This window comes from Eleutherodactylus coqui, chromosome 8, assembly GCF_035609145.1.
Source record: "Eleutherodactylus coqui strain aEleCoq1 chromosome 8, aEleCoq1.hap1, whole genome shotgun sequence".
Taxonomy (NCBI): Eukaryota; Metazoa; Chordata; class Amphibia; order Anura; family Eleutherodactylidae; genus Eleutherodactylus; species Eleutherodactylus coqui.
The window spans coordinates 105,283,896-105,308,842 of record NC_089844.1 but is presented as its reverse complement, the minus strand read 5'-3'; the positions used below and the strand labels follow the sequence as shown (position 1 = coordinate 105,308,842).

The 24,947-nt window shown below is 48.3% G+C and overlaps 1 protein-coding gene across 2 annotated transcripts in view; it reads left to right on the top strand.

Annotated features, from left to right (window-relative positions):
- Positions 1 to 504: 504 nt before the first annotated feature.
- The window catches only part of USP7 (ubiquitin specific peptidase 7), a 67,577-nt gene continuing 43,134 nt past the window's right edge, over positions 505 to 24,947 (top strand). For both annotated transcript variants that reach the window (XM_066576167.1, XM_066576165.1), the window contains exons 1-2: positions 505 to 1,155; positions 22,779 to 22,883. In XM_066576167.1, the coding sequence (XP_066432264.1) occupies positions 1,080 to 1,155; positions 22,779 to 22,883 (181 nt within the window). In that variant the 5' untranslated portion in view covers positions 505 to 1,079. The remainder of the gene's footprint in view (positions 1,156 to 22,778; positions 22,884 to 24,947) is intronic.

The following is a 24,947-nucleotide window of genomic DNA, read 5'->3' as shown; positions in this document are numbered from 1 at the left end:
TACATGGGGGCACTGAATATGTGGTGCACACATACTGTCACTGTTTAGAGAACATGGGGGCACTGTATATGCGGCTGGTACTGTATAGAGTACATGGGGGCACTGCATATGAGTCTGGCACACACTGGCACTATATTGAGTACATTGGGGCACTGTATATATGGCTGGTACTGTATTGAGTACATGGGGCACTGTATGAGTCTGGCACACACTGGCACTATATAGAGTACATTGGGGCACTGTATATGTGGCTGGTACTGTATAGAGTACATGGGGGCACTGCATATGAGGCTGGAACACACGGGCACTGTACATGTAGCTGGCACACACTGGCACTGCATAGGGTACACGGGGCATTCCACAAGGGCTCCCCTCACCGAGCAGCCGCCTGCACTGAGTGAACCCCGGGAGGTGATGGAGGAGGAGGGGATGTGGCGGTCTCACGCTTTGATTATCCCTCCTCCTCCTCCCTCCTCCCCTCACGCTGCCCCATGCGGATGTGACATTTCACTGAGCCGCCATTTTGAGAGCCTGGCGTCTCCACACACAGGCTGAGGAGAGGGAAAGAGCGAAGCACGAAAGGGGCAGGAAGAGACGGCCTGTGTGACGGAGGCTGCCGGCTGCTCCCGCCCTGCACCGGGGATAGAGGCGGCCGTGTGAGGCTCGCGGGGCTCCCGCACAGGCCGCAGAGCTCCCGCCGCACTGGCTGCGCTCTCATCACCCCCATGAGCAGGGGGCCGACACCTGAGAGCAGCAGCGGCTGCGGGGCCCACTGACGGTTCCGTGCAGCGTGTGCCGCCGAGGCCCCCGGGGAGCAGCCTCCCCCGCGCCTACCCTCCACAGGCGCCGAAATTGGGCGAATAGCGAGCAAATACGTGCGCGTATCCCTGCCGCCGGCTCCCTCCGCCCTCCCTCCTCCGGCTCATCTGCAGGCGCCCGCGGGAAAGGCCCAGGCTGCAGCCGCTGCGCAGGCCCTGCCGAGGCCGCTCTCCGCCCCATCCCAGCCGGGCCTTCAGCCCAAATCTACGCCGGCGCAGCGAGCAGGACTGATCGTGGCCTCCGAGGCCGAAGCCAGAGACATGAACCACCATCAGCAGCAGCAGCAGAAGCCCGGGGAGCAGCAGCTCAGCGAGCCTGAGGACATGGAGATGGAAGGTCAGTGCGGCAGCATCACCCTCCATGGTGGGACAGGACCACGTGACCGTGCCCCCACACCCGGGCACAGGGGGCTACTGACTCATCTGCGCGGCCGGGGACATTGTTATCAGCACCGCGGTGCAGAGTCATCCTCCTGCCGGGAGGGGGAGGTGCTGGCCCTGGGGGCGGCCATACATGTAGTAATGCTGGGACTTGTAGTACTAGCCGGTTACCTGGCCTGTGATGTAGGAACTTTATCAGTATTGGGGATGCTTTAACAGCATACTTAGTCTGTATTGTAGATGTGGTACAGCTGGGGCTCAGAACCGGGTTGTAAGTACCCGGCTCATGTGCCAGTCTGTGCCCGCCCCGGGGGCTCCGGTCTGCGCTGCCGCTGAGCTGTGGTTTACGGAGGGTTTTCCCTTTGGGGTCAGATTCTTCGTGAATTAAAGGGGTTGCCCGGTTATCAGGCAACACCCCCTATTTAGCACCCGCAGTACTAACCTAAGTGGTAGTGCTCTTATGGGTTACCTACCGCTGTGGTCCCGGTGATTCTTGTGGCAGCGGTCAGCCGCTCGGAGGCCGCGGCCTCAGGTTTTCTAACTCCTGGCAGGGCTGTGTGCTGACATCTGTCATAACCCCGGGACCGCGGAGGGCCTGCAGCGCCACACCGCCCCCTTAAGGCTATACGCACACGGGTTTTCCCAACCAATTTTTATTTTTTCCTGTCCGAAAATTGGGCGGAAATCCACTCATTTAGCTGTTTATTTCTACTTTGGAAAAATAGCCCAATTTAAAAATGTCAGCATCCCCTGTTCTTGCCCGATTCTCGGATGAGACAAGTATGTCCCACCTATCGGACAGCGCACACGTGGGGTGGCCATTGCGAGTTGCGCAATGAGAATCTTGTGCGCAACATTTAAATCATCTGTGTGTTCATAGCCTGACAGAAGAAACGGCGGGAGAAGACATCTAGGGCTCTTTTAGTGCGGGAGCCTGGAAGCCATGACCTTCCCAAAGTGCCCCGCGGCGTGCCCCCCTCCTCTGGACGGCGGTCCGGCGCCTCGGTGCCCCGCGGCGTGCCCCCCTCCTCTGGACGGCGGTCCGGCGCCTCGGCGCCCCGCGGCGTGCCCCCCTCCTCTGGACGGCGGTTCGGCGCCCCGCGGCGTGCCCCCCTCCTCTGGACGGCGCCCCGCGGCGTGCCCCCCTCCTCTGGACGGCGCCTTGGTGCCCCGCGGCGTGCCCCCCTCCTCTGGACGACGGTCCGGCGCCTCAGGGCCCCGCGGCGTGCCCCCTCCTCTGGGCGACGGTCCGGCGCCTCAGTGCCCCACAGGCTTCCTGATATCACTCCTTGACACTAGAGCATTGGTCGCTCAGTGGATGGCGACCTCTTCCAGCCGCCTCCATTATCAGTAAACAGGCAGTTGTTCCTATCTGAGTGACTGCCTGTTCACAATAGTTGTTTTTTAGATGAGTGAATCCGATTCTCGCTCGCTTGCCCTCTTGGGCTTACACGGGGCGGCAGTTGCCCTTAATCGTTCTTTTGAGCGATGACCCATGTAGAAGTACCCAAAGTAATTACTACCTGCTGGAAATGATAGGATGCTGTAAAGCAGCGACTCCCAATCCTGTGAGCAGCAGATCCCCGGACACTGATCCTTGGCAGTTGATGGAGTTCTTGCTTCGCTCTGACTTAACAGGGAATCTGTCACTTCCTATCAGCAGCATACACTCTTTAGGGGAATGAGGAGTCCCGGGACATGCTCATTATACGTACCAGCCTCCCCGTTCCATCACCGCTAGTCAGACTCTTTCCGCAGGCGGTGTATGTTCGCTGCTGGAGGATGTCTGCGCAGACTGCAGATATGAGTAAGACTTACTGACCGAGTACCGACCTCCACCGGTGACCGCGCAGAAACGGGAGCGGGTATGTATAAGTAGTACACCCCTGGACTCCTCGTCCCCTGTCTGTACTTCATAACTGTTTATGGTGCTTATAGGATGTGACCGTTTCCCTTTAAGGGGCTTTCTTGAAAAAGCGCTTACTCACGTGGGCATATTGCGTATTTCGGTTGCGTGAATACTCGGTGTATTTACGCTAGCGAACAAAGCACATTCCCTGCGTATTGCGTTTTTAAACACAAGGATGCCCCATTGACTTGATGAATGAATACACATCTATCATACATAGTCACTAGGCCATTGATTCCCTGGGCTATACCGCTGTGTGATGAGCACCAAGATGGGACACGCTGTGACTTTGCTTTACATGTGCATGAACAATGCCGGTCTGACAGCCCAATGTAAATCAGTGGGATTTTAGCATTGTGTATCGTGCGCGTAATAATAGTGCGTAATATGCAGAACAAATACGCCGGCGGGAGTAAGCCCTTAGTTGTGTTACCTTCAGGCAATGGTGGAAAACATTAAACCTATATCTGCTATGTCCGGACTCGGCGGCTCCAGCACTGCATCTCCTCTTCGCCTTGCCAGCCTTTGTTTATATCCTGTGGTTGGTGACACTCTGTATACAGACTGACTACTGCAGCCAATCACAGGCCTTAGCACTGCAGGGCAACCGGCTGCAGAGGTCAGGCTGTGGATACAACATCGGACACTGGAATGAGCGGGGGACTAGCGATGCTGAGTAGAGGGGTTTTGTTATTACTATTTTTCACCATTGCCTACAAGTTAATTCACCATATTTTTATGACTAAGACGCAGTTTTCAGCAAGATGAATCTTGCTAAAAAACCGTCTGCGCCTTATTGTGCAGTGGCAGGGGGGTCTGACAGATCCAGACATCCCTGACCGCTATCTTAACGATCGGGTATGCTTTTTACACAGAACGCTAATTGTTCAGATTCTTGCTAGATGCAGATGTGTGTAAAAGGGCCTCAGTGTTAATATCTGTGTTTAGGATGCCAGCTGCTGGTGTGGGCACACGCATGTAGCTAAGCAGTATGTGTGTGGTGCACATGTACAATGCTGTGTAGGTGTATGTGAACTGTATTTTTGCACCATTGTATGAATGGACATAGTAGGCTTAGTAGGAGCGGACCACTGTTAACCCCTTTTTCTATACTTGAACGCCAACGTTAATGACATTGGACCCCAGAGATGTTTAAATTAGAATCAAGTCTTTTTTTTCCCCCGTTCTGTAAACCTGGGGGTGGGGTGGGGGGGCGTCTAATAGTCCAAAAAATACAGTATTTTTAACTTGGAAAAGCCGTTTAATGGGTAAGTTTACATGGGCTTACAACCTCTGCTGTGGAAGGGATGGTTATTACTGCTCGGTTTTGGGGAACCACTCGCCAAGTTCTGGAAGCCCCAGATCCCAGGTGAGGGCTGGATGGGAAGCGCTGCTCTGATCAGGGATCCCCGCTCTTCCCATTAAAGTGCTGGGATAGAAAGTTATCCATATCTGCAGAATAGATAAGTGAGGGTACAACCGCTGGGGCCCCCCAAGTGTCCTGATGTTGGGGTACAGCGGTCGTACCTGCACACTGCTACTCCATTTCCATGGGTCTGCCAGATGTAGTTGACCCCTTGATCTGTCTTCGGCCATCCCATTGGCATGGAGGTGTGTGCCCTCACTTCAGGACTTACAATTTCATTCTTGGGGTCATCGGTGGTCCCAACTTTTGGACCGCCCCCCCCCCCCCCCCAACTGGTTTTAAAGATATCCCCTATCCCTGTGGATTGGGTATAACTCTTCATCAGGGCACAATACGTCCAAAGGGGTTTCTATTTGGTGAAGGAAAGGCTGTTACTTTTTGATGTGTGGGGTCCGATCTCTGGAACCTGCACTGACCCTGAGAATGGAAGGGGTCACATCATCGGGGACTCCTTTATTTTAAGGGAACAGCAGCACTGTGGCCACCGGCTGTGCAAGGAACTGCTGCGTGGCTCCATCCAAGTGAGTGGAAGTGCTGCAGTGCCCAGGGAGTGGCTGGGGGGTGCTGCTGTACAAGGAAAACCAGTGAAGGGGGCTCAGCGCTACACAAGCATGGCAGCCCCTTCATGTTCGCAGCATTTAAAGTGTTCATAGAGGGAGGGCCATGGTAACCGAATAAAAGACAATGGCATGTGGGTCTGCCATGGCCTGTCCTGCTATGAGAAGTAATAATGCATAGGGGTACTACAATGTATGATCAGTGCAATCATGGCATTGCAGGTTCAAGTCCCCTATAGGGGCATAAACATTTAAAAAAATGTAAAAAAAAAACTGCGCCCTATCGCGCCTCAAAAAAGACAATGGCATTCCCCATCCCCTCCCAAAAAAATTGACATGTTCTATAACACATTATATGTACCCCAAACCCCCCCCCCCCCCAAAAAAAAAAAATGGTGCCAATAAAAACTACAACTTGCCACACAAAATAAGCTCTTATAAACAGCAGTGTATGGCATTCCTGAAATTTGAGCAGAAGCAGGCAACCCCCTTAAAGGGATTACTGGTACTTCTACTATTGATGACCTATCCTGAATTCAGTTGCAGCCCTGCTTGCAGTACCAACCCAGGCCACTGCAGTGTTGACAGCATTTTCCACTTCCAGCACTATCTGCACTGGCAGAAGACCAAGGAATCAGCTGATCGGCAATGATTTGTGGCATCAGATCCCCGCTGATCAACTATTGATGACCTATGAGGATCGCTCATCAGTAGTTAAAGTCCAGGACAACCCCTTTAGTTCACCAAATGAGAAAGCTCAAATTCGGCTATTAAAGGAGTATTTCAGGACCTTTTTCTTTTGATTGACTGACAGGCCCTCAGTAGATGGTCAGGGACCCACCCTTTTGTATCTCTGCCGAGCAGCTGATTTCCAGGGGCTGCTATTAATGCAGAAATGCTGATGGCACGATGGCCTGTGTTGGTATTGCAGGTGCTGCTCATATTGACTTCAATGGGAGCTGCACCTGCAGTACCAACCTGGGCCACTGCACTATGGTCGGCACTTTCTGCTTCCTGTGCTGACCTAGTGACAATGACCCCCACGATTGTCTGATTGGCGGGGATCTGAGTGGCAGATCCTTGCCATTCATCTATTGATGACCTCTTGGTCATCAATAGAAATAGTTAAATATCTTGGAATATACTTTAAATATAAATTAGACAATTGATCTTGGAGGGATACAATGTGCTCACCTTGTGTTGTATATAGTTGTGGCCAGGTGGGCTCTAGGGTATGTTTTATTTGGTGGGGATGCCCTGTATATTCCCATGGGTTAGTTACCTCTTCGCGCCCGTGTCTGCACTTCATTCCAAGCATTAGAGTAGACCCCGTCCGTTATGGCAGGAAGGGCTTCTAGGAACGGTTTCCATTCTCTGGCCAGGTCTGTGTTTTTGGCCAGACCTCTACATATACAGATGATGGGTTGGTGGGACGGTCCTGTGAATGCGCCCCCTGTATGTGCAGGTGATCACTGAGCACCTCTACCAGATTACATCAATACTCATCATGATCTGTAGGGATCTTCTGTGTTTACACCTGACCGTTATGAAGAGATCTGTTCCAAATCTATTACATTTTTCAGGGTTTGGTAATAAAGGACGCAACTATTTTTTCTTTTTGCGCAGCGGAGTCCGTCACGGCGCCACCCCAAAGACCCCATACTCTCCTCCGGATCCGTTGCATAGCTCCCGCATTACACTGTCAGCGCATACGCAGTACAGCGCATGACGCGTTGGCAACGTCACATGACGCGGTGGGCGGGGCGCGTATTGACGCTTTACTTCCGCTGTGCTACAGCGGAAATATAGCCTGACGGGCGGCTTCCATTGACTACAATGGAAGCCGTCAGCGCGTATTTCCACGGGTAATTTCACGCTGTGTACATTGAGCTATTAGGTTCAATAGAACCTAATAGCTGCGGTGAAACGCCGCAGATTTCCGACACGTTTTGCACGGCGCAAATCCGGCCGTGGGCATTAGCTCTTAGGGGTTTTTATTTCCTTTCTTTACTTTTCCATTAACATAGCCTTGTGGGAGTTTGTTCATTGTAACTTTTAGGCCCCCTGTGCACGGATGTGATTTCGCCTGGGGTAAATCGCCAGCGAATCACGCCATCCGAACCTCTCCATAGCGTTGCTATGGAAAGTGCAGCCCCCCATGTGCACGAGCGGAGAACCATTGTGATTCTCCACTCGCGGCCGGCAATTCGCAGCATGCTGCCAATTGCCGCGATTCTCTGGGGAGATTCGTCTGCTGGCTCCAGCTGTAGGGCGGCGGATCTCCGCAGCGCCTGTGGAAAGGGGGCCTTATTAGTACCGTTTTGGGGCACGTATAATGTAATGTAGAACTCATAACTTTTGGAAGAGCCCAGAAAATAAACAGTATGTTTTGTTTTCGCTGTTCACTTGTTTTTGTGTTGCACTTTACAATAAATATCCTCTTCTGAAAATATCTTTTTATCCTTTTTTTCTCTTTTATCGCTACATTCAAAGACTTGAAACTTAATTTTTTCATCGGCAGAGCGGTGTAACTTTTTTTTTAATATATATAAGCTGTAGGCTGTATTGGTACCATTTTGTGATACATGTGACTTTATGCCACTTTTTATTGCAGTTTTTTTTTTAGGGGGTGGGGGGTGGTCGGGAGCAAAATGAGTTGTGTTTTTTTTTTTTTTGTTTAAAAAAAAACAAACAATAATAAAGTGGCGTGCAGAGTGTTCAATTTATTGTGGTAATGCCCAACATAGTTGTGTTTTGTTTTTTTTTAACAAGAAGGAAAAGTGCTTTTTTACAGCGTTTTATGGCCATATACTTTTTGGAGTCTTGTAAAACCACTCTTAAAGAGGTTGTCAGAATTGAAAGTTGTTGTACCCAGATAGTAGGGAATAACTTTCTTATTGGTGGTGGTCCCACTGCTGGAACTCCCACGGATCTCAAGAATGAGGGTCCTGAAGGTCTCTGTATCAAGGTAGTGGTGGTTGAGAAGTGGGACTGCTGGGAATGATAAAGTTTAATGTGTCACTCCTGCGAAAACCCTTTTTTTTTTTCCCCCTTTGTGTCCCTTTCATCTGATTACCTGTCACACTCTGGAGGTCTCCTCTTTGTATTGCAGCCACTTTCATGCAGTGCAGCCCCTGGTGTGATGCTTAACAGGCAGCATCTTGATTGAGATTTTTTTGCTTTCATATCGATCCCAAGATGCTTCAACACAGTTGTACAGCCTTCTATATTCACCAATAAGCTACAGACTTTAAGTATACAGCCAGGAGGATGAGTTGTGATCCCCTCTATTATAACTGTGTGACAAAACCCGTGTGATCATGAGTGTTTGTGTCCCCCTCTAGACAGTTTCTATTGTAGTATCCATACAAGAGCATCACATAGGCTGAGAATCTGACTAGAAACTGAACACATAACCCAAGTAGATCTGAGCTGGTCAGGAAATCACATGAGCATCTGAGGAGAAGGAAGCCAGGAGTAGCAGATAGGAATACCCAAGGTAACACGAGCTCATAAACACAAAAATAACTTGATATTGTCATCGTGCTGACGTAGATGATAAGGCATTCACATTTATTTACTCTGCATGCAAACTCTGTAAAAAATTATTAAGAAATTAATTTCATCCCACCCCCTTGAAAAAAATGAAAAGGGTTGTACCGGTATATCCAAGTTATCCCCTAGTCACAGGCCAGCGCTGCATTCAGTGAAGAAACGCCCCCCGCATTGACAGGTGACACAGGAGTCACGTTCCCCAGATCAGCAGGGGTCTCAGCGGTATGACCCCCACCAATCAGCAACTTATCCCCTATCTTGCAGGCTTTAAAAAACCTGGAAGCCAGTGGCTCCAAAAGAAAAAAATGCATAATGTTATGAGACTTTGTCCGGCTTCACACGGACAATAAAATCGCGTGAGACTTGTGCGTTTTGAAAAGCACAAATATGAACCCCATTCTTTTGAATGGGGTCATACACATGAGCGATGTTTTCTTGCACGGCACCGCGATACGGTAAACAAATTGCGGTGAGTGCTCTCGCGTTGCTGCGCCGGCCCCGTTGGAAGCAATGGGAGAACTCCGCCGTCCGGCAGAGGATCCCTGTATCCCCAAAGTTATGTAAGTCTGTTTTCCCGTAACAACTCCTCGCATCTACAGGCTTTCACATGGTGAGGAGCGGGATATGGGGTCTGGATTCACGGCCCCATATTGCGCTCGCCCGTGTGAGGTTAGCCTTGGGATTGTTCACATCCGTCTCGGTGGTTCTGTTCGGCCTATTTTGCTGATCTGTTACTAATGCAGAGCAGACCCCGTTATAGTAATGGGTCTGTGCGGGGCCCTGTGACTTGGTCAGAGGACAGATCTGTGTGTCCCGGAGATTCTGTGGTGTTGCTACTATAGCATGACAACACTACTTTAGATAACTTCCTCTCTACGGGTGCGTTCACACATTGCCGATTTTGTGCAAATTTGTGTGAACGCACCCTGAACTTGAAAACTATAACATTCTGCCCATGAGGTAGCCTACATTTTAGTGGAAATCTACGCCAGCTCTACTAGGAGACACACGTCAGGTTGTGGCACGTGGGCAGCCAGAGATGTGCCTACTTGATAAGCTGGGTGCGGCCTACGCCAGCTCACCATTGGGGTGGCTCTTTTAATATGACAGTGAGAAAAACAGAAAATTGCTTGGTCATTAAAGGAGATGTCCCGCGCCGAAACGGGTTTTTTTTTTTTTTAAACCCCCCCCCCCGTTCGGCGCGAGACAACCCCGATGCAGGGGTTAAAAAACCCACCCGCACAGCGCTTACCTGAATCCCGGCGGTCCGGCGTCTTCATACTCACCTGCTGAAGATGGCCGCCGGGATCCTCTGTCTTCATGGACCGCAGGGCTTCTGTGCGGTCCATTGCCGATTCCAGCCTCCTGATTGGCTGGAATCGGCACGTGACGGGGCGGAGCTACACGGAGCCCCATAGAGAAGAGGAGAAGACCCGGACTGCGCAAGCGCGGCTAATTTGGCCATCGGAGGGCGAAAATTAGTCGGCACCATGGAGACGAGGACGCCAGCAACGGAGCAGGTAAGTATAAAACTTTTTATAACTTCTGTATGGCTCATAATTAATGCACAATGTACATTACAAAGTGCATTATTATGGCCATACAGAAGTGTATAGACCCACTTGCTGCCTCGGGACATCTCCTTTAAGGCGGAAAATCGTCCATCACTAAGGGGTTGAAATCTACAATTTTCTACCTGCAGACTTTTGTGTTGGTTGTACCCAATACAAGTATGTGGTCTGATGTCGCACCCCTAAGTCTTGACAACATCCCCGATATACAGTTTACACGTTCCTGACTCCCCCATAATTACTCTGTAGTTGTGGTTGAGTATACATAAGGATGGGGGTAAGCCATCACTAGATACTTCTAGCAGCGGCTTATCTCCTAGCAGAGGGAGGGATTGTCCTTACTAATTCCAACCTGCTCTATCTTTTCTATGTCCGGTGGCATTGTAGGCTGTCTGGTTGCCCCCGTATACATTAGCCTATCCCACTGAAGTAGCCTTAGAAGCCACTTAGAAGATTTTAGGAGCCGGTGTGATTGATTAATTTTTTAATCAGTGAGTATAACAATTTCCATAGCAGATCATGGGGAAGCAGAATAGGTGTGTTTTTTTTTTGTTGTTGTTTTTTTTTGTTTGTTTTTTGCGCTCATGTAGGCATATTTTATTGTACTTTTTCCGTCCACACGACATGTTAATTTGCACGCGGCAAGCAAGACGCAGCACTTGAGGCGGCTAATTCGTTCCAGATGTGTATTTTCTAGAATTGCGCAGTGTGTTACGCATCTCCTTGCGTACGGCGCACACTTGCACACCTCTCCATTGACTTCTATTGAGACCTTTGGTGTGAAAATGTGCATAAAAGAGCATGTTGTGTTTTGGGTTTTTATTTGACCGCCTGAAATGCATGTGCAAAATACAGTAATGGGAGCGATCCCATTGGAATTGATGGGCTGTATTCTCTGGGCACACAAGATGCCCGTATGAAGAAGCCCTAAAGACAATACAGAAGAAGGGTCTATTGTGAAATAGTTCATTTTATATATTAAAGCCAGCTTTAAAGGGGGTATTCCCACATAATGTCATTGCTAGAACATGCCATCATGTTGATTGTGAACCTTGACCTCTGGGCCCCCCAGCGATGCAGAGAATGAAGGGGCTGCAGACGGCGTTGGAGTGGAACAATACCGCAGCGCTCCTGTGCAGCAGGTGGTTGGGCGTTGCTGTGCGGGGACTGATGTGACTCCCGTAGGTCATCGTGACGGCGTAACCTCCCCTTCCCTATCATGTGAAATGGCTTATGGTTTACTTTCACTATATTTCCCAAGCTGCAGAAGAGCACTCCATCCAGTGACAAATGCCCAGACTGCCTTGGGAGCCAGAACAGGAGGTGTCTTTCTGATTAGTGGGAGTCCCACTACTGGGCCCCCCACCTATCCTGAGAACCGGAATCCTGAGGTCCCTACATGACTGGATCAACGGTCGTGCATGCGTGCTGCTGCTCTACTCACTTCAGTAAAGGGGTTGTCATGTAAAGGGGTTGTCATGCTTCCAGCTGGTTTTTGCTGCAGGCAATGGGTCACTCCGTACATCCCGCAGTGGCCCAGATCTGTACTGCAGGCTGAGTTCCATTCACTTCAGTAGTATTCGCCCTGCAGTACCAACCCGGGTCACTGCACAATGTTCAGAGCAGTTTGCTGCTAGAAGTGGGACAACCCCTTTTAAAAACTCTGCAATGACCGCTTGCATTGGAATGAACGGAGCGCTAGCATGCATGAGCAATTGTTCCATTCGTTGGGAGGCCATCAGGATACCAGTTCTTGGAATTGCTGTGGGTACGGGCTAACTTATGTTGGCACAACCCCTTTTAGGCTTTATTCACACAGATGAGTGTCTGTTTTTAATCACTATGTCCTTCTTGAGTACCGGTGCCCAAAGCTCTATACAATATTCCAATTTTCTCGCCCATGTAAAGCCGGCTTAACTAAAATCCCCAAGTCCTGTTCCATGTCGGTGTTACCCAGTGGTTTCCCATTTAGGGTGTAATGGTGACATGCATTTCCCTGCCCATGTGCAGAACCTTATATTTATCAGTGTTAAACCTCATTTGCCACTTTTCTGCCCCCAATTTGTCCAGATCCTCTTACAACTGACTGCATTCTGTCCTCTCCTGGGTTAATTACGTCATAGTTGTGTTATGTGCAAACATCGATATTTTGCTATACAATCCCTCCATAATGATAAATATGACGACCAAGCCTTCTCACTCTTTTATATACTAGCCTTTTATGTGGCAGAATATCACACGCTGGGGGGTCAGGAGTTTTTAGCGGTGGAAACCATAAGCGGTGTACAAGATGTCCCAGCAGGTCCGAGGCCTGGATCCTCTTTAGGACTAAAGCTGGGACCTTCCTCCACCTCATGCTGGCCATAGACATGTCATGTCAACCTGCTGACTGGGTAAGCAGACTAAGGCCCCTATCCGCGATATTCCGCAGCCAGGGAGAGTTAAAGCAGCTGTCTGACAATTTCTCTTAAAATTGTAATTCATCACAACTTTGGGGGTCTGTTTGCTTTGTGTTTTTGTTCCTTCAGCCTCCTTCATGGAACAGTGTGGATTTAGGCCCAGCGCTCGGTACAGAATCCCAGACACTTGGGGTCACCACCTTGGTTGATGTATAGCATGTTGCATTTATGTGACTTATGTATTTGTACCGACTCACTAGCCCCCTTTTAGATATAATATCCTATTCAGACCTGCTACTCTTCACAGCCGAGTTTATAGTATCGCATCAATCCTCTGAACTGATACATTGTAGCAAATGGTCAGAACAATGGAGTTCTGTTGTAAGTCTACTCGGTTCATAAAGGATTGTACAGACTGAATACCAATGTAGTAACCATCGTCTAGTAGAGGTGTTGGGTCTGTACAGACTAGCAGTCTGGATGTAAACTAAGGGAAAGAGTTATGAAAAAGTAGTGGCCCCTGGCAACTAATCCGGGTCTCTGCACTCACAATGAGAAGTGGAATCTGCCATCTACCCACCTATGGGTTTATACATGTGCCTGTTTTCTGACGGCATGCCAGTCTTGAAAAGGATGATGAATTGAACCCTCAGGTATATATTAGAGTCGCACATTTCATACGGCCATGATTAGCGGGGCTGTCTCCTCTGCTGACACGTCTGTTTAGTAAATGTATTCTCCATAACAACTTTGGCGCATCTCTTCACATAATTCCGGCTTGATCCGTTCCTCTGTTATTCCCCTCAATATGTAGGAAATAATCATCAAGGGGGATCGTAAGCAGCACTTGTCCGAGCTATGTCCTTGGCCGGGCCCAGACTGGACCGTGCCGGTATGTAGGAGCACAACTCTTGCTAATGCTAGTCGGTGTATTCATAAAGGTCTTGTGTTAGTACAGCGGAATGGCACAATGGAGTTCCAAGGCCCAGGTTATATCTATTGACCGAAAAACTGAAACACTTGTTCTATGGAGTTTTTAGTGCTTAGTCACAGCTGAGGACCCGGAGGAGGGGTGAGAAGTGGTTTTTAACCCCTTCTGTCTCCTCCTTTTACTAGTACACAGCGCTCAATGAGCGCTATGTACTAAAAAGTGGAAGTGTTTCTTCTACATGAGCCAGCGGTCATGTGACCGCCGGGGTCCCCTGGCACAGCAGAGCTACAGGGTCCCAGAAGACCCTGATCAGCTCTGCCAGTGACTATTGTCACCACAGGGGATGTTTTCCCTGTAACGTGGGCTCCTATGGATGCCCCAGCTGCAGTGGGAAAATGTCAAACTTAAAAAAGAGAGTGCATGATCCCCAGAGGTCTTGTATGACATCATGGGGGACAGAAATGGTAGAACAAATTACAGGATATAATAAAAATATATACATAAAAAAGAATATACCCCCAAGGGGTTTTAGGAGTTTACTGTTTTTTTTTTTTGTAATTTTCAACTTTTTTTTTTGTGCAAGGGAATTATATACACAGCAATTCCTTAAAGGGCCACTCTGGCAAAAACATATTTTCCATCCCTGTTCCCGTGTCAGTCTGGAGGTTTCCTCTTTATATTGCAGTCCCTTCCGTGCAGTTCCTCCCTGTGTGATGCCTATCAGGCATCTTCTTGATGTTTCCTCTACAATCCCATGATGCATTAGCACAGCACTGCATGATCAGCTATGGCCTGTACTATTACTGTACCACTGCCATTACCTTCTATAGTCTGCATTCGCCTAAATAAGCTACAGACTGTATTATACATTCAGGAGGATGATCTATGATCACAGCGCCCCTCATTTATAATAGGAGTGTCTGTGCCCCCCTCTAAGCCGTATCTGTGGTAGGGTCCATGTAACAGCATCACACAGAGTGAGAAACTGACTAGAAACTGAGCACATAACCCCAAGTAGATCTGAGGGAAGGAATAACTAACCAAGGTAATACTGGCTCGCTTATATATATATGGGGGGAGGGGGGGATAGTTACATAATGAATAGATCACCCAAGTGGCCCTTAAAAGGAGTCTTTCGGTGACTTAAAATTTCTTTACAACCACTCTGTCCTCCCTGGTTGTTTCTGACTAGAACATGTGACTGCTGCAGGCATCCATTGGCTATACAGTGACCACCTATAGCCAGTGATTGGCTGCCGCAGTCACATGTCCTGGTCAACAGCAACAGGGAAGGACAGACTGGTTCTTAAGCAGTTTCCAGAAGCTAGAAAAGCCGTTTAACCCAAATGATGAAACCAGCCCTACTGTACACAGGCAGCATTCTAGTGCTAGCACCGCACATCCTGACATGTGGAGCCGCTTGTGGGTGATGTGGGCATGTCCTTCCCAGGTGGGCTGTATGTTCTGGATACCTATACTAGACCGGTGCTATTACAGTACAGAGTTGGCCGTTTTAAAAAGCCTTGTTCTCCAACCATGCCAGGATTGTGGTTAGTAAAGGAAACCTTTCACAAATCTAGAATGACTGCTATAGGGCTCCAGAGGGGTAACACTTGGTGACCGCTCCCCCTCAAACATTCTCTCCATGGCCACAAATGAGGGAAATTTAGTGTGAGAACATGTACATACAATCCAGCTGCCGGCCCGTTATCTATTGGTTTGTGTGCTTTCACAGTAAAGCTTATGGTTTACCCGTGTGGGATTTGTAATAGAAGCTCCTGAGGTTCTATTGGTGGATAATAATTGTGTGTGGTCACGTATTATACCACTAAGTCCTTGTGGTGGATAGAACAGTGCGTTGTGGTTTTACTTGTGAGATACCATAAGGGCCACTTTACACCTGCTGGTCCTCTGCCGCTCCGAACGAGCGCTGGTGGACAGCAGAACCATCGCCAACCAAAATACCAACATCTGCAGAGGATCAGCTGCACACCAGCGGATTTATATGGTGGAATCCGGAGCGGGCGTCCGCCTCTGAGGTCCGCAGCCAGTACCATCCATGGCATGCTATGGAAAAGTGATTCTTCCTGCGCACGAGTGGAAACCAATTGCGCTCGCAAAGGAGAAATTGCAGCATGCTTCATTCTTGCACAGATGGCATCCATTGAAGTCAAAGGAAGCCATCCAAATTCGCAGCCCTTCCACAATTGACCTTGTGGAAAGGTTGTGGATCCCGCATCATCGCTAGGCAATGACGCAGGAAAAGCAGACATTTAAGAAAAAAATCTGTACTGCACTTGTCAGACGGCGAGCTGTGTGGACCATCTTCTGTACAGATGAAGATGCAGAAGGGCAGGTACGTGTACAAGGCGCCGCAGCCAGTTTTGCACGCGACATCCGCCCCTGGGCAGCTGTGTTTTTAGGGTGGTTTCACATGTGCGGGAAATTGCCTGCAATATGCAGCGGAATCTGCGGCGATTGAAATCCACACAATACCCGTATATCTAAATGCCGGCAGAATTAAGCCATTTTCAATTCCGCATCAAAATCTGCACAAAGGCACGTGGATTTTTGTGCAGAATTTTACTGCATGTTGTGGCCAATTTCTGCCCGCGAAAGCGTTCTTATGACTCACAAATCATTGTTGGCTGCAACGTATCTCACCAGGGGGTGGGGGAGGGCCTGCCAACAAGCATGACAATCTAGGGGGACAAACCATCATATAAACTGTAACCGGGTCTGAATCAACCTGTGTAAAGGCCAAATTGACAAGCATCGATCTTGTTGATTGGCTCTCGTCTACCATAGCAAATTGCTCAGTGTGAAAGGACCCTAAGAGCCCTTTTACACCTGCCAATCCTCTCCCGCTCTGAACAAGTGTCGATCGACATAATGGCATGTTAGTTGGCACTAGTTCAGCTGTGGACACCAGTTGGGGAGATTGATAGTATGGGGATGAACGATCGCTACGATAATTGTTCATCCCCAGGCGCGGCTGCAGATCTCCCAGTTTACAAGGAAATCCCAACTGGCGGCCATTTTTATGCCCAATTAAAATGAGCCAATCACAGACTAACAACTGTTTGCTTATTGCTCTGCTGAACGTTTGCACTCTTACGTGGCCCAGTGATCGAGGCGATTCCCTCAGACTTCCATAACCAGCATTAAGTGGCCAATGTGATGCCATCCAGGGTATATAATCGTGCTGTCATGTGATTTGACGCACACCTTTGGCTACACGGATGGGATTATTTGAGGATCTCTAGTCTGCTGTAAACTATCTAAGGCCTCCTTCCCACGAGCGTGACGGGCTCCGCAGCGTAATATTCCGCTGTGAAGCCCGTCACGGCGCCCCCCAGAGCCCCTATACTTACCTGCGGGAGATAGCGTGAAATCGCTTCCCCGCCCACCGCCGCGCGTCACCGCCCGTCACCGCCCACCGCCCTCGCGTCACCAGCCGTGTCACGTGCATGGCCGGCCGTGTCACGTGACGCGGCCGGACCGCGTCATTTGGCGTCATATGACGCTCGGCGGTGGGCGGGAAAGCGTTTTTTCACGCTATCTCCCGCTGGTTACAGCGGGAGATAGCGTGAATGGACGGCTTCCATTGACTGCAATGGAAGCCGTCAGTGCGTACAGCCCGTCCTCACCCGCAGAAAATAGAGCATGCTGCGGGTGAGGACGGGAGAAATCGCGGTGCGTAATTCCGCGGTGGAATTACGCATCGTGAGCATTGTGCTATTAGGTTCAATAGAACCTAATAGCTGCGGGCAACGCAGCGGATTTTCGCCGCGAATTACGCGGCGGAAATCCGTTCGTGGGAAGGAGGCCTTAGTCGTCAGACTCTCAGGCTTCAGCTTTCTGGCTGTAATGTAGGATACAGTAATGTAACATGCTATGAATCACCTGAGTAATGAATGGGTAGCACCAGAGATTAATGTACCTGCAGAACCAGATTGACAATCCTGTGTCACCTGCAGCTTTTACTACTTGGGTTAGTTGTGATTGGAGGACTCCAATATTGCCCTGACTATTATGCAGCCATGGTAGATCCCAATGTCTGATGGCTGTTCAGGACATATCGGTGCAAGCTGTTACCTGTAGTACTTCACAGCTACTTACATGCTTGCAATCCTTTTATTGCTCCAATGCATCTAGATTAAAAATGATACAAGTTTTGTAAATGGTGTGTCTAGGATGCCCTACCACTTTGTGCATACAGCTCCTGTGTGTGTACATGGTTACTGATACTTACCCTATCTTGGGTACATGATGGTATGGAATTATTCGCTGCTCCTAAAGGGGTGTTGCAAGATTTTTTTTTTTTAATTTTCTCTATTGATGTCCAAGTGGTCATCAGTAGATGATCGACGGGGACCGGCTGCTCCCCTACTGTGCAGCTGATTCCTGGGGCTGCTGTCACTGCGAACAGAGCAGGAAGCACTGACCATAGCGCAAAGACCTGAGTTGGTAGTGCAGGCACAACTCTCGTTGACTTCAATGGGAGCTGCACCTGCAATACCAACCCAGGCCTCTGCGCTATTATCAGCGCTTTCTGCTTCCTGTGCTGATCATATTCACAGGAGTCCCAGCAGTGGGTCCTCGCTAATCATCGATTGATGTCACCTGTCTGTTAACAATAGAAAAAAAGTAAGAAGTCCCAGAATACCCCTGTAGGAGAAACTGCCCACAGAGTTGTTTATCAGTGGGTGAGGTGGTTGCTGCATATGTACTGCAGCCAGTCAGGTCCCCTGGGCTACGGGGAGCAGTCTGTCATTTACATTCATCAGTTTAGTGGTTTTGCAAATCCTTCTTTTTGAACTTTGCAGGGCTGGCCTGGAGAGAAGTCTGCCGGCTCTCGCTCCCTCCGCCTCCCTTCAGATGCTGATTGGCAGGTCCTTCTGTGTTATACTGCAAAGTTTCATAAGTAAGATTTGTAAAATCACTAAACTGATTGGAATAAGTGACAGACCGCTGAAATCGGCGTCTGTCGCTATACTGGGCTGCTTCCCTTCCATTATACGGGCATGTTGCTGAACGGACTCTGTGCAGCTACAAATTAAAGGGACAGTGTTATAAATATCAGGCCATCTGTGTATATAACTGCTAGTGAGCTTCTTTTTAACTATTTTCTGAAATCGCCTCCTCAGTGATTTCAGTCCCGATTGCCTAGGTGCTGCTATTCTGAATAAAGACGTATCATCTCGGTTTCTATTTAAATATCTTTTTTTCGCAACGTATTTTTAAAAACTTTTTGTTCACGGTTTCAAAAAAAATCTCTGCTGCGTTCAGGTCCCTTCTGTTGTGTCTGCAGGGGTTACAGTGGTTATAGCCCCGCCACGGTGACCACAGTTATCCCGCTGTGATGCATCTAGTGAGTGTGCAGTAGTGCCACCTCCGTACCGCAGTAGGAGTGAATAGTAAAGCTCCTGCACAAGTGCTGTAACCCAAGAGCCCTCTTACTTGGGTGTTCTTGTCCAATAGCTGATCACGCCCTTCACCATGCTCTATTCCTGACGCAACACTGTAAGGCTGGGGTCACACGGGACGGAATTCCAGCGGACTTTTTGCAGAATGGCCGTACCGAAAAACTGCGAGAATTCCGCTGGAAGGGCACGGCTTCAAAACCAGCGGCCTTTAGCCACGAGTTTTGGAGCTGTTTTGCCGTCGGCATTCCGCTGCGGCTTTTTCTCCCAAAAAGAAGAGAGGCTGCTGCGAAAACCACAAAAGAATTGGCATGCTGCGGTATTGTATTCATGTCTGTTTCCACAGGGCTTAGCTGCAGCGTGTGGCCGAGATTTTTGCAAAATCTCGTCCACTTTGCTGGCTAATCCCGAAATTAAAAGCCATGGGCAGAATTGCTGTGTGGAAATTCCACGGCAATTCCATCCCACGTGAACCCAGCCAAATACTAATGGCTGCATCAGGACGGCAGGTGTCCTAGCACCGCTTGCTAGTTACATAATTTTAATAGCTTTTTACTAACCAGGGAAAGAGTGGGAAGGCACAATGAATTGGAGAGATGGGGGATAAGATCTTACTATGCAGGAGTGTAATGTTTAATCCATTTCCTGCCAAGGACCTATCTTCTACATCCTTCCAGAGAGGCACTTTGGCAGCTAAGGACTTATGAGAGAGGTCTTTGCCCTAAACAGTTGCAGCTCATGCTGTATTGCAGGGTTTTGGTTGTGGTCTTGTTTTAAAGCTAATAATCGTGGTTTAAAAACAAGACCACAACCAAAGCTCTGCAATAAATCATGAGATACAACTGTTTTAAATGGGAGTTGTATATAACATCTGATCTTAGGGTGGCTTTACACAGGACAACTGTCAGGGCCTTAAGTGTTCAAAAGCCATTCTAACTACTATTGCTCCTGCACTCACACAGGAATGACATTTCAGTGAATTGAGGCTGAGCGCGCAGGAGATCTCTTCCAGCCATCCGCCTCCATTCAGTGCAAACGGCTATCGTTTATAGATGAACTGCCTGCTTACATGGACTGATAGTCGCTTGGTTCAGGGTTTACACAACCTGAGTAGTTTCTCAAAAAAAACAATTAAAGGCAACTATCGGCTCGAGTAAAGCTAGCCTTACACATGAATATTTCTGTTGCAGGTAGAGGTTTGATTGTGGCCTTGTTTTAAAATGCCACCAAGGCTAATGCCCTATCGGCAATAGAGCCTGAGATGCAGCAAGTTGATCTCACATGAATGTATGGTCACGGCATGTTTTGCACGTATAATATGCTGTACCAATCTCCCATAGACTCCCATATTGCCACTTACATAAATTGCATTAAATATGTGCACAATAAAGATCACAGCATGTTCTATATTGGCGTGTGTTACGCACGCGTACACGCCAAGGTGGTGCATGGCAGTTGGTGGCATGCAGCAAGTACTCGTGTCATAATAACGTACAGCATACCGCGAATTATGGCCATGTGAGCCTGGTTGTTAGAGGGGGGGAGCATTACTTTAGTCACAAAGATGCATGAAATTGGACATTGTAGGTGCCCAGATGAGCTACTGCTATCAGACTATTTTAGAAAATATATGGGTTCAGGGTTTTATTAGAATTCGGGTCAGTTCACATCCGTGATGGAACATCCGGTCGGAGGTTCCGTCGCAGTTCTGGCTGAAAATACCCGAAGAGAAAACGCAGCATGCAGCACTCCAAAAGCTGTAAAGCTTTTCACTTCTTTCTAGAGACGGAGCCGTTCAGCTGCGGGGATTCCCCATGTGTTCTCCCAGAATGGAGCAGGAAAGTTGTGAAAGCGTTCTTAATTTGCGACTTTATGTTCTTGTCAAGTGTAAAAACATGTTTCTGGCTACTGGAGATCCTGTCCAGCCGCTCCTCTAGGGGGATCCCAGACGCTGCTGATGGTCTGGATGTGGCCCATCTTCTGACTTTCCATCACCATACGGCTTGGTGCTGAAGGTGTTTGACCTCAAGAATGGGAATGTGATCTGGATGGGGCAAAGCAGAAAAACCATTTCAAAAGGTTTTTGGATGAAACTGGGAAACCTTTTTCTGTATAATGGGATCTAATCCCATTCTTGGCACTGAATACCGTCCTTCTGCACAGCGCTGTATTACTGCAGCTATGGAGCGCTATCTTGTTTACTTTTGCATGAATTAAATGGCATTGTCCCACTTCCAGCAGTGCTACTGAATTTGCGCAGTACTCCGGAATGGTACTGAATGCTGAGCCCCATACACTTCAATGGGTCTCGGCCTGCAGTACCATCTTGGGCCACTGTCCAGCGTACGGAGATGTCTGCTTCCTGTAGCAAAACGGATAGAAGCAGGACAATTCCTTTAATCCCCTCCTGACACGCTGTATATGTGCGACACAGCGGGCCAGTAGTTACTGTACTGTACATGTACGGCACTGATTACCAGGCAGCTTAGAAGCTGAGCCCTAAGTAATCCGAGCGGGATCGTATGCTGCAACCACTGGACTAGCGCTTGGCTCCATCTCCGATGCCTGTGATTTAACCCTTTTAGATGCAGCTGTCTTCCGAGGTGAATATTATATTTTATAATCGTGTGTATGTTTGTATATAGGCTATAAAATTATTAATTTTGTATCGCTGGAATTGCAGTGACCCACAGAGTAAGAATAACCTCACGTATTCCGCATGGTCAAACAACTTTTTGTTTTGTTGTACTAATGTACCGACCTCTGATGTGTTCTTGCTTCTTTAATCAGAGGTTTGCCTTGTGGTTCTGGCAGAGGACTTGTAAAGTTTACTTTTGGTTCTCGCTCTAGTTACACATTGGTGTGTTTATATCAACGCATGCAATCCCTCTTATCTCCTGCTGGCGGTATCATGTGCAGTGAGCACTTTCATGCTGATGCATGTATTAGTAAACATGGGAACTTCATGAGCTGGATTAGTTCAGCTTATTGTCAGCCGGGTGCATTGTTCCTGTGTTTATGAGCCCCAATTACAAATCTAATGCCCAGAACTGGTGGGCTCGGCTATTGCTCTATGGGTATAATATAACCCCCAATGGAGCCTCTGACACAGAGCTCTTCATAACCTGATGTGAAGGATTGTAAGGCTGACTCATATGTTCTGAGTGTTATAAAGCAGCAGGTACACCTCGGAGGGGACGGCACCTTCATCGGCCACTGTACTTGTCCGTGTGTTGGCACATTTGTTTGGAGCAGTGAATACTTCTCAGTCTGCTTAGCTGTTCTTATGATTTATAATAAATGTTAGCTTATAGTCTTGTTGTTTTTGGGTCCCCCCTCCCCCCCTTTTAAAAAGATTGTCAGGCTATCAATAGTTTATAGCTGATCTTCAAGATAGGCCAGCGAGGGTCTTCCACCCAAACTCTTCACCAATCAGCTGTTCACTGGGCTTGTGCAGAGATTGACTTCTGCTGGTAGTAGATTGGGCAGGGGTCACAGGTCACCATCCTTCCGATGGGTGGCCACTTCCCCTTATTTGCTGCATTTCCTTTGGATATGCCATGACTCTTTAAGATGGGAATACTCATTGAAGGTCTTAGTGTGCTGCCCTAGTCTACAGCTATAGGCATATGGTAAGAGATTCATTTGGTAGCTCAGATTTGACTGATGTCCACTCGGTCAGTCTCAGATTTGGGTCCTTTTATCTCCAATTTCATACGAAGGGTGGTTGTGGTCGTACATTTAATTTTTTCATTTTCTTTTGTTAGGTAAATGTGGTTTTTCACTTCTTTCTCTTGTCTTTCAGCTGGAGATGCTGATGACCCTCCAAGAATCACACCTAATCCTGTAATAAATGGCAATGTTGCTATGGCGGATGGCCACAATAACACAGAAGAAGATATGGAAGACGGTAAGGGTATATATCAAATGTCTTCACAGCTTTGACCTTCTCATTAGAATGAGTGAAATCCTCAGCACAAATTGACATCCTGTGGATTTCAGATCTGTAACAAGTCAGTTCACTCTGCAGATCTTCGCCGCAGCGTGCGGGTGGGATCTCTCAAGATCTGATCCATAATGTCCACACTGGAAGTGCTGCTAATTTCGCTGTGGAAAATCCATAGGATTTCAGACCCATGTGAGCGTATCCTTATGTTTAATGTCCCTGATCTAGGAACATAGTCCTTGGTGTTGGATGGTACAGTAAACTTTAGTCCAGCTGAATTTAGCTCCTTTTAATCCGTTATTAGTTGGAACAGATGCGTGACATAAAACTTGTAAGGATAGAAAATATTGAATGCCAGATACAATATGTTGACATTGTCTTATAACTTTGCTTTTTTAAAGGGGTTTTTCAGGTAAATATGATTGATTGGCCTATCAGGATAGGCCATGAATAGTTGATCCGCTGGGGTCCATTGCTTGGGACCCCCGACCGATCAGCTGAGCGATTTTAGAATAGCGGTCACTTCAGTGAACCTCCAAAATAATCCTTGTGCTACTTATAGAAGAGGAAAGATGGGGTAACTTACTTCACTGAACGGGCGCATACTGTCAGCGCTGCAATAAAACGGGTCGGAGTGGCCGACGCTTGTAACTGCAGGCACGGCTCTCATTAAAAGCATCGTGAGCTGTGCCTGCAGTTTCAAGCGCCGGTTACTACACAGAGGTCGGCAGGGAGCCTTCCAATCCAAATAGAGGTTGGAGCAGAAGAGGTGTGCCGACCTCCTTGTAGTGCCTGGTGCTTGTAACTGCAGGCACAGCTCCCATTGATTTCAGTGAAAGCCCTGCCAGACACTATAGGGAGGTTGGCGTGGAAGCTTTTGCTCCAACCTCTGGTGTTGCGGCACTGACAGCATGTGTCCACTCAGTTGATCGGTCTGGGCCTCGAGTGACTGACCCCAGCCGATCAACTATTGACTTGACCTGTCCTGATAGGTAATTTGGTCCTTTGATGACCTATTTGGTCCTTTTTATAGTATTTTCTTCCTGGTCTTGTAAAATTCCACATATTGCAGTTCTGCACTGAAAACCAATGCGTATTCGTCACCGTCTAGATTATCAGAAGATAGATTAAGGAGATTTCACATGTGGTGGGTTTGCTGTGTGTTTTTTTTTTTTTTTTTCCTTGCAGCAAAATTGCAACTAATTCCACTGCGTTCGTCTCCACCATACTGTTCCTACCTGTAGGTCCAGCTGTGGATCTGCAGCAGAAGTCGGGACAGTTTGTTATGGATTCTGAATTCCCCAGTGATGATCCAATAGGGGAAAATCCACAATCGATCCACATCATAAATTGACATGCTGAGGATTTTAAAGGGTTTTTTCCACCCGAATACTATTTGTGAGCTATCCTAAGGATAGGTCATCAATAGTTGTTGGGCTGTGGTCTGCCGCTTAGGACCTTAGCTAATTGGGGGCCCACTGTCAGTGCTGCAATACACATGGGTCGAAGCGGAAGCTGTCGCTCCCATCCCCTTAGTAGTGGCCGGCACTTGTAACTGCAGGTGCACCTGTCAATTATTTTAAAGAGAGCCATGCCTGCAATTTCGAGCGCCAACCTCTTCACAAGGGTCTAAGCTACGTTTTTCTGCTCCAGTTCCTGTGAATTGCAGCACTGACAGTGGGTGCCTGATCAGCTGTTCGGTTGGGGTCTTGAGCCGCAGACCCCAACCAGTCAACTATTGATGAGCTGTCCTGAGGATCGGTCATTAGTATTATTTGGGTGGTAAACCCCTTTAAAATCCGCTTTGCAGGTCGGTGTACCCTGCACATTATTTTTGTTATGTGGATGCGATATCTTTATTTCATCCATTTGTCTTGTGCTATAATACACTGAATGTTTTCTACATGCAGATCTGCATCTGCCCTAAAAGTCTAAGGCCCAATGTCCACAGCCGGATCTGATTTGCGGAATCCGTGAAGGTCGCCCACGCTGAAGATTCGCAAATTAAGTTGCCCAGAGGGAAGCATG